Genomic DNA, 17,218 nt, shown 5'->3' with positions numbered 1-17,218 from the left:
TAACATGGCTATATCCTGCTTTCATAAATTGAAGCCTATAAATTGAAGCCAACTCGTTGTGTTGTGGGTGTATATATAAATTTGGTTACTTCAACCATGCTTTGACATTTCCATTATTGTGCGTAGCAAAATGTTTTGCTACCTAACTAGAAACATCAAATGTCACCCACTGTCTGAAAGACACAATTACAATATTTCAGTATATACCTTTTTGTCTATCTGAAAGTAAAATATGATGTGAATAAGGTAAAGAACATTTCAAGTTTTTCAAATACTCCCCAATTTGACAGCCTAATAATTTTGACCAATGTTGTTTAGATCCAGAGCATTTAGTTAGCCACCAAATCAAATAGTGTGACTCCAGATGGCATACAAATATCTTCTACAACAAACACAAAACAGTGGAAAACAACACACCACATTAGAAATCAATTAAAATAACAAAATAGTGGCTACAACTAAAATATACTGTAACTCATTCAATTGGAAGTCTATTCATCATGACCAAAAGACCTGGAGAAAGAGCCAGGCCATAGCTCCTTTTCCAAAGGCAAGAAGGTTCAGGCCCAAACATATATTGGGGGAAGATTGTTCCAAAAGGCATATCCCAGCACTGAGAAACCATACTGCCAAGGTCCCAAAAGGTGAACTGGAGTGCACCCTCCCTGTTGGGGAGCCTTTGGGACAGGCAGGTACCCTTAGAGTAAGGAGTCCTACAAATACTCTGGAGTCCTATGCCATCTAGGGCTTTTCAGATGATAACCAGGACCTTAAATTGTGCCCAGAATCTAAAACACAGAGACTACACTCCATGTATTAGACCATTACGCTTTCACTCATATTTTACATCCTTCCTTTATTCTTAGTTTCACAGACTCAAAGATTTGGTCCTTTACTATTGGCTCATCTGGCATTCCAAATCATAATCTTCCATATGCCTTACTATAGTCATCAATTGGTGGCCTCATATTGACTTGCATCATCTGGCATGACCAATCGAGGCTTTTACATAGCATTTTTTAGCAAGATAGACGGAAGAGTTGTTTCCATATCATATGCTACGGAGAACTGATCAGTTTGGGCATATTGGGGGCAATATGTCACAGATGCAATCAATGCCTAATTGTGCTTTAAGCATCCTCCTGCTATTCTGTGCAATTCAGAATTTGAAACTACTTTTAGACAAAGAGACTGCTTACTCCCACCAAGTAGGAGGCCTGTGCAGAAGGTTGAGACACTTTTGGGATATGCTTTTAATATACCATATGAATATGGCGATTGACATATTGCCTAGAAAGTTTATTCCACCCTAAGGATGCAACATCAAAAGTATTAAATATAAGGCATTAAAAGTACTAACGTTTGTCACTTATGGGAGGTGTGGCCTTGTACACGTGGCACTACTCTTCCATGTCTTTGGCTCTACTGGCTCTTGAGAAATACTCTCGGTTCTGAGAAAAGGCCGAAGCACCCATTTTGCAATGTTGCCATAGCAACGGGAACGGGATCGATAAAGACGAAGTGTCAGAGTGGCGCGAGGGTCCTATTTCTCTCCGTATCAGAGGTACGTTGCTCTATCTACTACCATATCTCTGAGAAAATTTCTTTCGTAATTTGCACTGATTTGAAAACGGGTAGGGTTGAAGAGGCGAATCCCGCTCGGGACTTCACAGATAGTTTGTGTGCTTCGGAAGTCTACGAGAGGCACTCTTATTATCTACCCTTTTCCTATATCTATCTTATACGGCAACAACCAACCCAGTCTCGTCTCGGGGGTAACGGAGGCTCCATCCACGTGGTCCGGGGAGGGGCGGGCACAAGCAGGTCCTGGATGTGATTGGTTGCGCGCTATCCCCTCCCGCTTTCTCGCACAGCCCTTCAAGCGAAGAGACCAAAAGTGATTGAGCCCGCGTGGGTACCTGGGTCGCGGCTTTCCCACAATGGCGCCTAGCGGCGATTTAATGGGCACCGCTGAGGATGTTGCTGATCAGGTGAGGACCTCCCCCACCCCGAGGTTGAATGGTCTGGCCCGATACTTCTTCCGCGAACGAGCCACAGCGAGGGGAACCGTACCATCTTTCCTCGGAGTAGGAGGGAGTGGTTGCATCACGCCCATTTCGCTGACCCTCCCCATCGCTTCTTGCCCGCCTCGAGACTGACGGGCCGCGGTGTGCCACGCTTGCCGGCAGCGGGGATGGGAGCGGCGCAGACGCTTTCTGTGTGTAGGTTAGCTTAACTGGCTGCCTGTCTGATGAGACGAAGCGCGATCTTGGCTGTTGAAGCGGGCATCCCTCATTTGAGAGTTCCTTCCTTCCTTCCAAGTCTCCTGCCTTTTTTTTCGGAGTCACAGGTCGTAATCCCTTGGCGAGGCAGATGTAGGTGTGGAGCTTCTGGATCACTTATCGGAAAGGCTGAGAACAAGTTCGCCCAGTCGGGATCGAGTCCCACCAATGCTCTCCGGCGCGAGCTGCACCGAGTCCCCGGTTTCCTTCCGGGTGTAATTTAAGGAGCTGCTTATCTCCTTTAAAGTCCTACGTAGCAACGCTCGGTTATTTACTCTCCGAGAGTATATGCCCGTCCTACCAGATCAGATAGGGCGGATGCGTTTATTTGATTTATTTGTATCCCGCCTTTATTAATTTTTCAAGTAACTCAAAGCGCTAAACACCCATTCCTCCTCCTATTTTCTCCATTACAACAACCATGTGAGGTGGGTTGGGCGGAGATGACTGGCCCAAAGTCACCCAGCTGGCTTTCATGGTTAAGGCAGGACTAGAACTTGCTGTCTCCAAATCCCTTCCCTGAAATCTTGCCATATAGTGGGGCCTCGGAAGTGTGCCTTTTCTGTGGTCCTTACCTTACAGATCACCTTTCCCTCCATTGTTCAGCAGGCCATCAAGACCTGGCTTTTTACCCAGGCCCTGGGATAGAATAATGATATCTACAGCTGATTGTGGGACACCTCAACGGGGTGACTGTGGTGCTGGGATTTTTTTTAATTTTATGGTTTATGATTTTGAAGTTATTGGGTTTTATTGTTGAGCTGCCCAGAGTTGTATGCAAATCTTTTAAATAAAAATAAATAAAATTATTCCAAAATGAGTAGATTTCAAAGTGTATTAGGACCATTATTTTGGTTGTCTTACAACTGCAGAGTAAGGCAGAACATTGATGCAGTAGGGTGCACAGGGGACTTAAAAAAATTTACTGCCTTCCTAAAGCTAAATGCACAACAGAGGTGAGACTTTCTAGCTTGTACCTCACCCAGCTGTTACGGTGTCTCCTTGACAGCTCTTGTGGTCTAGCCTATGCATTTGTCCTCTTTTGAGAGAGATGCTGAGATTTTGCAAGGAATGCACTCGATACCTTATTTAGGCATTTTGTTTCAGCTGTTTATGAAATTCAGTGCTGGGACTAACTGATACTGTCAAAGAATTGCAGTCTTGTGCTCAGCAGTAAAAAAACAGGTTCTGTGACACTTAAGAACTACAGAGCATCTTAAGTTAAAGCAATATATCTTTATATTTTTCATTCTGACTTTTACCTTTTTTCATGGCCTTCATGATATGAGCGAGAGCCATTTTGGTGTAGTGGCTATGACATCAGGCTAGATACGGGGAGACTGAATTCTAGTCCTGCTTTGAAGTGGGTGACCTTGGACCAGTCACACACACTGAGCCGTGGGAAGAAGCCAATGGCAAATAACTTCCAAAAGCTTGTCAACTGCAAGAACTGGTCTAAGCAATCACCAGGAATAACACTGACTTGAAATCGTACATGTGCATGCGCTTTCGTGTATCAAAGGAGCTACTGCACAAGGTTGAGTTCAAGCTGCACCAGGATCATCTATCCTTGTCTTCTGCATTTGAGTTTAGACAATACTAAACTCATCTGTGCAGAAGTAATTCCAAATACCACAACTGCAGGTTATTTCATAAATTTACTTTAAAGTGTGTGCTCAGTGGCAGGCACCCGCTGTGTTTTTCCACTTTAATTACAGTGGGCATAGGAAAGTAAATTGCATATGTAAGCATAGACTGGAATGCTTATTTACATCATTGATTACGAATATGGAGCCATGTAAGTGGTTTCAGTTCTTCCAGATGAATCTGCAACTAAAGAATGTGATACTAATGTTTATATAAATCTGCTTTAAATTAGATATGTCAATCTACCCTCAGTTTTTTTAAAATATATCATTAAATAATATATAGATATACACATAAGGTATTTTCACAGTGCAAGAGTTGTTCTCTTAATCTTTGGGGTGAACCTAGCTTGGAAGACAGATGCATTTAGTCAGCAGCATGAACAAAACATGCTATGTCCTGCCTTGGAGACTTCTGGCAATCAGCACATTTTGAATATGAACAATTACAAGTTCTCTATGTTGTTTTAAAACATATAATATAGGCCCCTCTTTAAAAAAATAAGCATACACAATACTAATGTAAGACTAGCATATAGGTAGAGTACAGGTATTCCTTGTTAATTAGAGTAAGGAATTTAAAGTATAAATATCCTTGATGATTTATGCTAACCAAGGCAGATGGCAAATACCATGCACAAAGATATTTATAGTGCTATTAAAACTATATTCTGCACTGAGTTCATACTCACATTATGGATAATTACTTTTGAGATCCTTGATAGAACAAAGCAGACCATGTTAATCAGTAATTGGAAGAAGCTAATCTGAAAACACTGAATTTAGAAAGCAGTAAAAAAAAATCAAGATTTAAAGTAGTCTAATTATTAATTAGACAGCCATCGATTCCAAAGGTCAAGCTTCCAGGACTTACATGCTTTTTGTATTGGATATACATGTCTATCAACTGGATCTAAGAGCAATATAATACTCAGTATTAGAGCCAATTATGTATTGCAACTTATATCCAATAGATTGATCTGATCTGCATATACAACTACAAATCTGTATCTGAGTTACTACACTTGGGGGATATTAATTCAATAAACCAGCATGCAGAATTGCATTTAGGTCTAAATAAAGACATTAGGTTAATTAGTGCTCATATTTTGTAGGAAAGAAATACTGAAACAAGATGAAAAAGAAATAGCAAAAATCAGCTAGAGGGCATTGTTTTATTAATTGGCAACTTTAGTTGGAAACATTAAACTTGATGGAGGTTGAACTCACAGTATTTGCCTGGCTGATCCAGTCTGGCAGGGCAGGAGTGCTCTGGGTTCCTTCAATTAAATAATGCCATCTATTGGTGCTCTGGAAGTGCGCTTTCTCCGTAGCAGCACCTGCCCTCTGTAATGAATTTCCCCCCCTCCAGATTTGAAATACCTCCACCCAGCTGATACTTAAGATTTGGCTTCTAGCTTTTGATGGATCGGCTTTTTTTTCTTTCCATCCAAATTTGATATCTCTGCAATCTTTGCTCCTTTTTCTTTGGTGTTGGTTTCTTGTTCTAAAGGTTTGTAATAATTTTTAACCATCCAGTATCAGGTAGATTATAAATTTAATAAATAAATATCATCATCATCTTGCTGATTGTGAAAATGAGCCAAAACACTGCCAGTAGATTTTGATCTTGTTTCTATTCATTTGCTCTCTGTTACGCCACCTCATTTTAAGCACACATTTTAGAAGAGACAAAAACATATTCAGGTGAAATTAAAAAAGAAGAAGAGTAGTTGGTAGCTTAGCTTTAGCTTGCTTCATTCAGCTGAGGTGTTGTGACCTTTTTCTAATCTTAATACTAAGTGACCTTGCATCAAGAGTAAAACTATTTTCTGCATGTATAAATTAAACCAGTGTAACTGTTTTTTAATCCTCAAATATCCAAAGATCCCTTGACCAACGTTTTGTTAAAATTGACTTCTCTTTTTATGACTTTCTAATGCTATTCCCCTCTCCTCTATTCTTCCTAGTTCTTGCGTGTGACAAAGCATGTACTACCTCATCTGGCTCACCTCTGCCTAATCAGCACATTTTTGGAAGATGGCATCCGAATGTGGTTCCAATGGAATGAGCAGCGGGACTACATCAATGTGTCTTGGGGAAGCGGTGTACTTTTAGCCACACTTTTTGTGTTAATCAATATGTGTGGACAGCTGGGTAAGAAGTCCTCTTTGGGGGGGGTGGAGGTTTAGGAAGAACACTGACAGTGAGCTGGTATCCTCCATAGATTTAATGAAGAAATTGGAGCCAGGTTTGAATATTTTTTTTATTTTTTTTAGAATGTATTTTGCTTGTGTCCAAGAACATCTCCCTGAATGTACACTAGACTATTCTATCTTATCGCTGGTGAATTTTCATATCTTTATGTGTGAGACAACAGGATGAAACAAGAAGGCTTGGAAAAATTATACTGGGAATAACAGTTAGAGGAATGAATTTACCCTCCCCTGCCTTGAGGCTGCATTCAGAAAAACCCAGTTTGCTAAAATGAATCAGTATTTTACTGTAATAGAATATTTACATGATTCGTTTAAAATGTTAGAAAAACACTAAAGTGATGGATAGAGTGATGGGTATGAGAAAAAAATGAGACACTATAAATCAGGGGTCTCCAACCCCCAGTCTGTGCACTGGTACCAGGCTGCGGCATGCCAACAACCGGTCCGCACAAACAAGCAAAGCCCCATCCACGGGATGCAGGCAGCACACAAAACCATACACCCTCCAATCCGTGGAAAAACCTCTGTCCACAGTCCCTGGTGCCCAAAAGGTTGGGGACCTCTGCTGTAAATAACCTCTGTATGTTATATTTTTCATTCATTTCTGTTACTGTTAGCAAAGGTACTTTTTTCCATTTTAACTTAGTGTGTGCTTGTCCTAGCTAGAAAATTTGTAACTCTGCATGCAGATAGTCCTAGCTTAACCACCCTAACGGGGATGAATTTCCATTGCTAAGTGAAGTGGTCCTTAGACTGAACATTGCATGATGGCACCATTTCATGACGACAAATCCCTTATTCTCAGTTGCAATCATTAAGCCAGGATAATGCCATTTTTAGGGTTAGGGTACTTTTTTCCTGCTGCACTCACCTCTACTTCAATTAACTTCCACCTGCCTGTCTCCCCCCATCTCTTCCTTTTTGGCTACTCTGCCAACTACCCTGACCATCCCCAGCTGATCTTTAGCCTGCCATCACTCCCTGCCCCGCCCCCTAGGCACCAGACTCCTGGCGGGCTTGCCTCATTACAGTACTCTCAACCTACCACACATTTTCACATGTGCACTTGGTCTGCCTGCCAGAGCTCTACACACCAGATGTGTCTCATTGCCTCCCTCCTCCTGTAAAGCCTCAGAAAGGGTCAGCAGCTTTCAAAGCCTGCTGCCCTATTCTCAAAGACCCCTTTTGATGCACGCTCTGCAGTTCACATTGGAGAACTGGCCTCTGAGGCTTTGATGAGGTGTGGATATGAGGTGTGGATATGAGAAAACCTGCCCACAGGCCCTCTGCTAACTCTACACACAGCAGGAAAGCATGAAGCCCCAGCTGCCCCAGCCCAGCAGTGCAGCAACCACAGCTCAAGACAGTGGTGAGAAGCCCCAGCCATTCCAGCCCAGTGCAGCATGAAGATGCAGCCACCCTCACCACCTTGTACTCAGGTCCCTGACACCCTGTGCTCCGTCACCCCAGCTGACCTTCAGGCTTCTTGCTCTCTCTGCTGTTGAGACACACCCAACCTGCTCTTCACAAGGCAGCTGCTGGCCATGCTTTCCTTCCAAGGTCTTGTGAGGAAACCCCGCTTGGGAAGAAGGCCTTGTGAGACCAGCCACTGCCTCATGAAGGGCCAGGACCGGTGTGGTTAGTCAGCAGAGGGAGCAAAAAGATGGTGACGGTTAACTGGGGGCATCAGAGTGGAGGGCAGAAGTGAGGGAGGAGATACACAGATAGAGGTGTTGAAACAACCCTGCCTACTGCCAAATGCCTGAATTTTGATCATGTGACTGCAGGGACACTGCAATGGCAATACTTTGGGGACTGGGCATAACTGCTGTTTGTTCAGAGCCACCGTAGCTTTTAGTGGTCACTGAATAAATGGTTGTTAAGAAGGACTATCTGTATTGTTCACACTTAGTATCACTAAGTGAATTACTCCAAAATATCAGAACAAAACTGCAGTCTTTAATTGAACTCAAAACTGCACTCCAGCATGAAGTTTTATTGCAGAAAGTTGGATTAACTTAAGTTGTCCCTAGGTTAAAAAAATCATACGGGTTTCTTTGAAGGTTAATAAACTAAGGAGAACTCCATATTTATTCTTGAATTTTCAGCAAAAAAAGAATAGTAAAAGAGATCAAAATTTCCTTGAGTCACATGTAATTCTGAATCCATGCTCTTGTAGGAGCTGTTTGCCTTTGCCTTCTAGGATGTTTTTCCTAGTGTAGTCAAGTTCTCTAACGCACCCCTTCCAAGTCCTAATCATAGATTGATTAGTACTTAAGCACTGATTACCGTATGTAGTTTTCTAGATCTGGTAGGTGCTGCTATAATAGTCTCTAATATCATCTAAAAAATAGAAATAAAAGAACCCCTGATGTATCTGTGTGTACTTACTACGGTACATATAGTACAGGCAGTCCTTGTTTTACAATTGTTTAATGACCATTCAAAGTTATGATGATGATGATGAAAAAAGTGACTTACAACTGATCCTCAGGCTTAAAACTGTTGTGTCCTCAGGATCATGTGATCAAAATTTGGGTGCTTGGCAACCTTCATGCATTTATGATGGTTGCAGAGTCCCGGTGTAACCTGATTTCCATTTAAAACCGCCCTTAGGGGCTTCTAACAAGCAAAGTCAGTTGGACAACTGGGTTTCCTTAGTAACCATGTGATTCACTTAATGACCACAGCAAAAAAGCTTGTAACATCAGGTGCGAATCACCAAACCGTGCCATCCCTTAACAATGGAAGTTCTCCCAACAGTGGTTGTAAGTTGAGGACTATCTGTAGATGGTTCATAGTCAATATGAAACAAAATCAATGTGAGAAGATAAATTATTTGTATATTTTTAAAGGCAAAAATATTAATAGAGCTATTTAAGGCTAAATATTGGAAAGTAGCATGACAAAGATAGCTTCTGTATTTTATTTTCATGGAGAATTTTTTCCTGTTACCAAAGTTAATCCTTTTTCTCTTTTAGCTGGGTGTGTGCTTGTCCTAGCAAGAAAGTTTGTTCCTTATGCATGCTTTGGCCTATTTGGAATTATTTTTATGCAGGTAAGTTGAAAATTACACAGAATAATATCCAAATCCCACAGCCAGAATGTATGCTGCAATTCATTCAAAGAATTTAGTCTATATTTCATAATCATATTAGAGCTTAGTATATACAGGACTCAAAGAATTTTATATGTATTGTGAAAAACTATAATATTACAGCTGTCTGTATAATTATTACTAGAAACATATAATAATGATGATGATGATGACGATGTGGGAAGGGACCTTAGAGGTCATCTAGTCCAATCCCCTGCTCAGGCAGGAAACCCTATACGATTTCAGACAAATGGCTGTCCAGTCTCTTCTTAAAAACTTCCAGTGTTGGAACATTACCAACTAACTAACTTTGGTTAATACATATTAAATAAGCAACTGACAATGTTTTTTCCTTCAAGCTTCTGGGTATTTTTTGGGGGGAGAATGTTTTTTAATGATGATGATGATGATGATAAAATAATAATAATAGTAATATAATAATAATAATAATAATAATAATAATAATAATAATAATAATAATAATAATAATAATAATAATAATGATAATAATAATAATGATAATAATAATAATAATAATAATAAGAAGAAGAAGAAGAAGAAGAAGAAGAAGAAGAAGAAGAAGAAGAAGAAGAAGAAGAAGTTGGAAGGGACCTTGGAGGTCATCTAGTCCAACCCCCTGCTCAGGCAGGATTCTAGTGATTGTCACCACGTTATTCTGAGCTATTCTGCTTTCATCACAGATTTATCTGAGAAATAATAAAGTAATGTCAGAAATATTGTGCAAAGCAGTATGCTGCTAGAAACTGGATATAACTTTGCTAGTCCTCTTTTTATGAGTACACAGCTCAAAAAGAAGAGGATTTCTAAGTTGTGGAAATAAAAGGCCACTGATTGCAAAGGAGAGCATGGGGTACAATGTTTGTATGCTAAGTTAAAATATGTAAGGTAAAAACAGAAGGGTCTCTTGTACAATAGCAGTAGCCAGAAAAAGCAGTGTCTTGAAGATGGTACCACCTGCAATTGCTTTTGTGAACAGAGCATTTTGTTCTTACCTTGCACACATTTGATCTGCACGTACCATTTAGGATGATGTTTGCTAGCTCTTATGTTTCATTGCTCTTTGTCCCATGAAAATTTACCAGAATCGAATAAATCCCATTATCTTTAGGACAGCATCAGGCTCACTATTATTAGCAGATTATTATCACAGCCTTTTTGAATTTCTCATACCTTGATACTAATGTAGTTTTTTGCACTAGTCTTTTAGTCTAATTTTAAATTTCCCAGGAAAGCACTTCAGAAATTTCAAATTCTGTTAACTGAAAACTGAATGCTTGTATAAAACCAATATCATATACTGGGATGTATTTATAAATCATTGCTGAAGTATGATACAGAGGGAGAACAAATTAAAAACTATCATAAAATGGATGCAAAATTTGAGAGAAATAATTACAATGGACCAATAGGAAGAGCTATGGAAAAAATATTAAAATTTATTCCAACCTACAATTTAAGGGAAAATTGGCACAAAATGTTCTACAGATAGTTTGTAATATTGTCAGTGATTGCCAACATAGATAAAGCAGAAAGCCACAAATGTTGGAAACGCCATAATACAACAGATTGTTTTATCACATGAGACAGCCATGCAAAAAAATACCAAAAAGCATTGGAAAGTAATGCATGAAAAAATAGTAAAAAACCAGATGTTTCTACTAAGCATAATCCTAAAAAACATACATAAAATTATTTAGCAAGATATATTTTGATCACAGAAAGAATAAGCCTAGCATAATATTGGAAAACAGATATCTTGGCTATGGTACCAGATTGGGATACTACTGTAATGTTGGAGAATATGCTGCAATGGCAAAATTGCCATTATATATCCACAATATAAGTTTACAGATACTTTACAGAGCAAAGCAGACTTAAATATCTGGAATACCTTTTTTAGGATTTAAACAGGATCTAAAAACAATTACTAATGCTTGATATATAAAGTTCAAATATCTAAACAAAGTCTGATAGTTGGCAGGAAAAAGGGAAGAGAAGGGAAGATGCAATTCACTTTTTCTTTCTATGATTTTTTGTTTTTTCATTTAAACAGTATTTTTGTGTCATCCTCCTTTTTTCTCTCTGCTTTTTTGCATTCAATTTGCTTTTTTATACTCTTTGTATTTCAACACTTTAATAATATATTAAAAATGATTTCCTAAAAAAGAAATAAATGTAGTGTAACGGTGATGGTGTTGCACCAGCTGTTTGGGAACCTGGGTTCTACTGTCCAAACCTAGATGGAGGAATGAAACCATGTTAGCTATCACTTCTCCGCATTTAAGGTGGCTACAAATTGAAAATCTCCCACTCAGTTACCTCCCATTGTGGCAGGGTTATTTAAGGAGTAGCTCTCCCAACTGCTTTTGATTGAGCTACTGTGCTTTTTCTGATCATTTAGAAAAAATAGGGGGATGCCAGTTTATTAGTCATTCCAAGGATGACTAAGTCCCCAGCTGAAGATGAAAGAACCAAACCTAAATCACAGATATGTTGTACGAATGTGTCGTTTACATGCATACTGTTACTTTAACAAGGAAAAATGGTTCCTATCCCAAAAGTGAATAGCTGAAAACCTGCAATAATAGTTCGTGGTTATTCAGCCAAAATGGTAATTGATGTCCACATACTATCTCCCAGCATCTGTTTGTTTTTCAGACAATTGCCTACAGTATTTTATGGGACCTCAAGTTCTTAATGAGGTAAGTGAAGCCCTAACGCACTATCTGTTATATCTTCCCAAGGAAAACAAGCTAGATATTTTGGCAAAGATTCCCCATCCATGTATTCATATAAAGCAAGGGTGCTAATTTTAATTAATGTTAAAAAAATGTATTTTTAAACTTATGCCCGAGAAGACCCTTGTTGCCAGACTGGTGTCAGAAACAAATTACTGTGAACTGAATGGGAGGAGAGATGGATTGGCCTAGCCCCAAGATAGCAGTTTAGTGATACACAGCTCAATAACAGATTGTGATTTTTGCTCTTCAAAAGATTTCCTCTAGAACAGGGGTGTCAAACTGCCGGCCCGTGGGCCGGATGTGTCACATAAAAGTCGTGCCCACCCCATTGCCGGCAATGGAGAAAAAGCTCCGATACATTACACGACGTCACGAGTTTGACATGTCTGCTCTAGAAGCTCCTAGCTAAATTCTGCTTCAGTATCCTTCATTTAGCACTCTTGAATTAAATTTGTCTTTATGAGCCTTGCCTTTAAGAGCCTCAGCCAGTAAAGTTGGCTGAGGAATTCTGGGAGTTGAAATCCACCAGTCTAAAAGTTGCCCAGGTTGGAGACCCCTGCATTAAGGAGATTATTGACCAAACTCCTGAAAGGCTATGTTATGGTTTCCCATTCTGCTTTCTGTTATGGTGACTTGTCCAAATGAAACCATCTGAGTCAGTTGTAAGCCAGGATGGCAGGAGATTTGCTAACCAGAGTCTTTTGACACAATAGTCTTCAGGGCCATCATAATAAATGTCCAGGGCTATTCAGAAACATCAGAATCCCCAATAAGCATCCTTCTAAGGACTTGTAAGTGATTAATCGGAGGCATCCATTATTGAAAAGTTTCCCCATTGCTTGGCTAAATCAAGTCAGTGGTTGCCAGAAAAGAACGTATTCTCCTTGGATTTCTATAGTTAGAAAGTGGGGATACCCATAATGCTTCAGCAGACTTAGAAGTGAATGGGCATCTAACACTCAGGGAGAAAGAAAAAGGAAGAGAGCTAGATCTTCTTGTCCAGCTTTCAAGAAATATTTACGTATTAAGTATGTGATAGTTTTGCTGATTCCCAGAACGGAATTCTTAGCCGTAATACCATCTAGCATGCTGGCCACATGATTGTGGAAATGTTTTTGGACAGTGCTCGCTCAATGGCTTTCAAGCAGACGTGAGCACTGCCCCCTATATTCGGCAACGACAAGCGGAGTAAAATCTGCAGGAGCTCCTTTACCTTTTTCTTTATACCATCTAGGCCAGAATTATACATTTTACTTAATGATATGTGCTACATAGCAAAAAAAAAAAGTCAAATCCTTCGCACTAAATATTACAAGGTTGGGAAGTAATAAAAAGTTACTAGGGAAAGTCTAGATGCCAGATATTACTTCGACAAAAATTATGACATTTGATATTTCCATTCTGGCCTGCAGAATGATACTAGGTCTCTCTCTCCCCCCCACCCCCTTTCTTGTTTGTAGGAATTTGGCTCTTGGGGGTGGATTGCTTTTGTTACTTGCAGAATCTCGCTCTGAGGGGAAATCTATGTTTGCTGGAGTTCCTACGGTGGATGATATCTCACCACGGCAGTACATGCAACTTGGTGGCCGGTTACTCCTTGTTCTCATGTTCATGACTCTCCTGCATTTTGAACTCAGTCCTTTCACTGTGAGTGGCATGTAATTTTTTTCATTTTCTGTCTAAGGAATTGTCAGGTAGTTTATTCTTCAAGTATGTGGTTACAATCATTTGTTCAGCCAAATAACTTGGCCAAAGGGACTTACCGGTCCTCAAAAGTTGCAATTCCTCCCTCCCAGTGATCATGTGAACGAAATTCAGACACTTGCAGTATCCATCTTTGCTTGGATAAAACTCCCCTCATCCCATTTTTTCCTCATTCACAGGCATTGCGCTCTTCTTCCCCTTTACTCACTCTCACCCATCAGCTCCCTCCTTTTGTGGTCTCCCCTGGATTTAAACATGCGTACCTCAGGGTCTCTTTCCCTGCCGTCCCTGCAATCACACCAACACATCCTAGACTCTTTCCCTGTCTTCCCTGCATTTGCACGCACGCACAGACATGCACTCCACACCCTCTTTCTCTGGCTTCCCCATGCTCTTAGCTCACTGGAGTACACAGCCTGCGCCAAGCCTCCCAGGGCCTCAACCCAACCCTCATCTGAGGCTCCTTTCACTTCCTGCTTAATGACCCACATGTCGGGATTTTCTAGGTTGCCATTGCTAAGCAATGCAGTCACGTGATGTCACACTTCATTACCACATCACTTAGTGAGGACAATCCTGGCCCCAGTTGCCATCATAACTTGAGGATGACCCGTGCTGGCAATCCAGAACTTACAACTGTTTGTTTAGTGATCATTCAGAGTTACAACAGCACTGAAAAAAGTGACTTATGACCATTTTTCACACAACCATTGCAGCATCCCTATGGTCACGAGCAAAATTTGGGCACCTGGCATGTGTTTACAATGGTTGCAGCATCCTGGGGTCATGTGATCACCATTTGTAACTTTCCCAGATGGCTTCCGACAAGCAAAGCCAATGGGGGAATCCAGATTTGCTTAGTGACCACGTGATTTACTTAATAGCTGCAGTGAACCATATAAGTATTGTAGCAAAAAAAATTGTTAAATGGGGTAAAACTCACTTAGCAACCGGCTTTGCAACATAAATTTTGGGCTCAATTATGGTCTTAGCTTCCTCAAGATTAAACCAGATAATTAATTGGGTATTTCAGTTTTAAACAAGTCTTCTCAGCCAATGAATTGCAACTGCTGACTGGTTTGTAAGTCCCGGCTGCTGCAATTCCAGTAGTGAAGAAATACATGGAATGGAAGAAACTTTTATAACAGGGGTCCCCAACCACTGGGCAGCGGCCCACTACTGGGTTACGGCCCATTCAGAACCAGGCTGTGCATTGGCGTGAGCTGCTTGCACAGAACCATCCCTTCTCCCTCACTGATTTTCCAAACCGGAAAACAACAGCCATAGCACTTAAACTTACATACCACTTCACAGTGCTTTACAGCAGGGCTTTTCAACCAGTGGTACAGGTACCACCTGTGGTACATTGGCACCTGGCAGGTGGTACGTGACCATCCTAGAAAAGTGGTAGCTGGGGGGGAATTGAGCTGAACAGGTGGCAGCACCGCACAAGCTTGAGCGAGAGATGGCTGGAGCTGCAGGGCTGTCAGGGCTCAGTGGAAGCACCAGGATCAGCGCTTCTTTTGGGCTGTCAGGGCACAGTGGAAGTTCAAGGCTCCAGCTGGAGCTCGGCCCTGATCCTGGCACTTCTGCTGAGCCCAGAAGAAGTGCCGATCAGCTGGAATGCGTCTCCAGGGTCTTGTGATTTACATTCAGATGCTTGGCAACTGATTCATATTTACGATGGTCACAGTGTCCCAGGGTCATGTGAAGTGACCAAAACCTACTGCAACCACCCAGCAGACAGGGGGAATAAAAACCAAACACCCCCCACCCCACCCCCACTGCCAATCCTCAACAGAAATGCTCACAACAGTGAAAACCTCAGACAGGAGGCAGAGCACCACCAGGCAGGCAGGCAGGTGTCTTGCTTCGCTGTGGCTTTTTTCAGTGCCATTATATCTTTGAACAGTCAGTAAGTGAACTGTTGTCACTCGAGGACTACCTGTACTTCATCACTTTTTTCCTTTTGGCGGGGGGGTCATCAAATTTTTGACACCTTGCTAGGTGACTGGTGGTACTCGGATGTTGCCATATCCTAAAAGTGGTACAATGGGTGAAAAGGTTGAAAAGCCCTGCTTTACAAGCCCTCTCAAAGCAGTTTACAGAGTCAGCATATTGCCCCCAACAATCTGGGTCTCCATTTTACCCAACTGGGAAGGATGGAAGACTGAGTCAACCTTGAGCCGGTCAGGATCGAATTCCTGGCGGTTGGCAAAATTAGCCTGATACTGCATTTTAACCACTGCGCCACCACGGCTCACAGAAAGGCTAAGGACCACTGTTCTAGAACTTAAACTCGCATCTGAATTTTGGTCCTATCCTATGACTCTTGCTAAAACATCATTAGCATTCATTATTTCTTCCCAAGGACTATTTGTTCTCTGGATTCATCATCACATGTTGCTGCTGGTACACAATTTCAGAACCTCATAAAAATAATGAAACAGATATCAATATTTATAAATGTATTTTAAAGCATCTAAATTTCAAAATTAGAACCACTGCATTACACTTTGCCGTTCTGAACATTTACAGCAAAACCATTGTAAATCATCTGAAATTTAAAAAATACATATTTTGTGCATAATATAGAACAATAAGGAGTGACAGGATTTATTTTATATTTTAGTTTTGTTTTTAATACATTTCAGGCAAATTGAAATACTGAAATTGTATCTTTAGTATATTTTGAATCTGGAAAAAAATTGCCATTAAGGCAAGATGCTGTACGGAGCTAATATACTGCATTTGTCCTTTCCTTTCCCAGATTTTCCAAGATATTTTTGGCATGGCTCTTATCATTTTGGTAGCCATTGGCTTCAAGACCAAGCTTGCTGCTCTTACTCTGGTCATCTGGCTTTTCATCATCAACCTGATCCAGAATGCCTTCTGGCACATCTCCAGCTACAGCCCCCTTCATGATTTCCTCAAGTATGACTTTTTCCAGACCATGTCTGTCATAGGTGGCCTGCTGCTTGTTGTGGCGTTAGGACCTGGGGGAGTTTCCATGGATGAGCATAAGAAGAAATGGTGAAGATGGACTCTAGGGTTTAGTGGCAGGAGAGGGAGGGTTGGGAAGAAAAAGGGAGAGGAGATAAACTACTGCTTTTACAACCTGTGTAATCTTTGACTCTCTTGAGATTTATCGTAATTCACGGTTGCCTTATCAGGGTAGGAAAACTTTTGTTTTCCGCCCTGTTTGAGACATGTAAATTAAAATCAAATTATATATGCATATGTATTGATCTCATGGTTTTTAAAATTTCCACCTTCAAAATCCCACGACTTCCTGAAGCATTAATTTTTTTTTTAACCTTCTAATGGAAAAGTTTGATGTAAGAAAATGTAAAGAAGAGCAAAAAAAAATCTAATAAAATTACTTCCCATTTTCTTTGCAGCAGTTACAAACATAACAATTATCAAGTCTCTCATATTATATATCATAATTCCCACTTTCCATAAAAAAGCTGATAACACTAAATAATCAAATAATAACACAGATTAT

At 40.6% G+C, this 17,218-nt stretch overlaps 1 protein-coding gene across 1 annotated transcript; it reads left to right on the top strand.

Moving 5' to 3' along the window:
- Positions 1 to 1,848: 1,848 nt before the first annotated feature.
- On the top strand, positions 1,849 to 17,129 carry LOC308664388 (surfeit locus protein 4-like). Its single transcript, XM_081321598.1, has 6 exons — positions 1,849 to 1,991; positions 5,899 to 6,085; positions 9,129 to 9,205; positions 11,924 to 11,967; positions 13,467 to 13,653; positions 16,481 to 17,129. The coding sequence occupies exons 1-6, from the start codon at positions 1,941 to 1,943 to the stop codon at positions 16,745 to 16,747; spliced, it is 813 nt and encodes a 270-aa protein (XP_081177724.1). The 5' UTR covers positions 1,849 to 1,940; the 3' UTR covers positions 16,748 to 17,129.
- Positions 17,130 to 17,218: the final 89 nt, after the last annotated feature.

Source organism: Vipera berus (genome assembly GCF_964194415.1).
Source record: "Vipera berus genome assembly, chromosome: 2".
Lineage (NCBI taxonomy): Eukaryota > Metazoa > Chordata > Lepidosauria > Squamata > Viperidae > Vipera > Vipera berus.
Note: the sequence above shows the minus strand (reverse complement) of the source record. Positions and strands in the feature narration are given on the sequence as shown.

Coding starts and splice junctions, on each gene's coding strand:
- LOC308664388 (XM_081321598.1), top strand. CDS start 1,941: ATGGCGCCTAGCGGCGATTTAATGGGCACCGCTGAGGATGTTGCTGAT. Junction 11,968..13,466: donor GACCTCAAGTTCTTAATGAG/GTAAGTGAAGCC, acceptor TCTTGTTTGTAG/GAATTTGGCTCTTGGGGGTG. Junction 13,654..16,480: donor TTGAACTCAGTCCTTTCACT/GTGAGTGGCATG, acceptor TTCCTTTCCCAG/ATTTTCCAAGATATTTTTGG.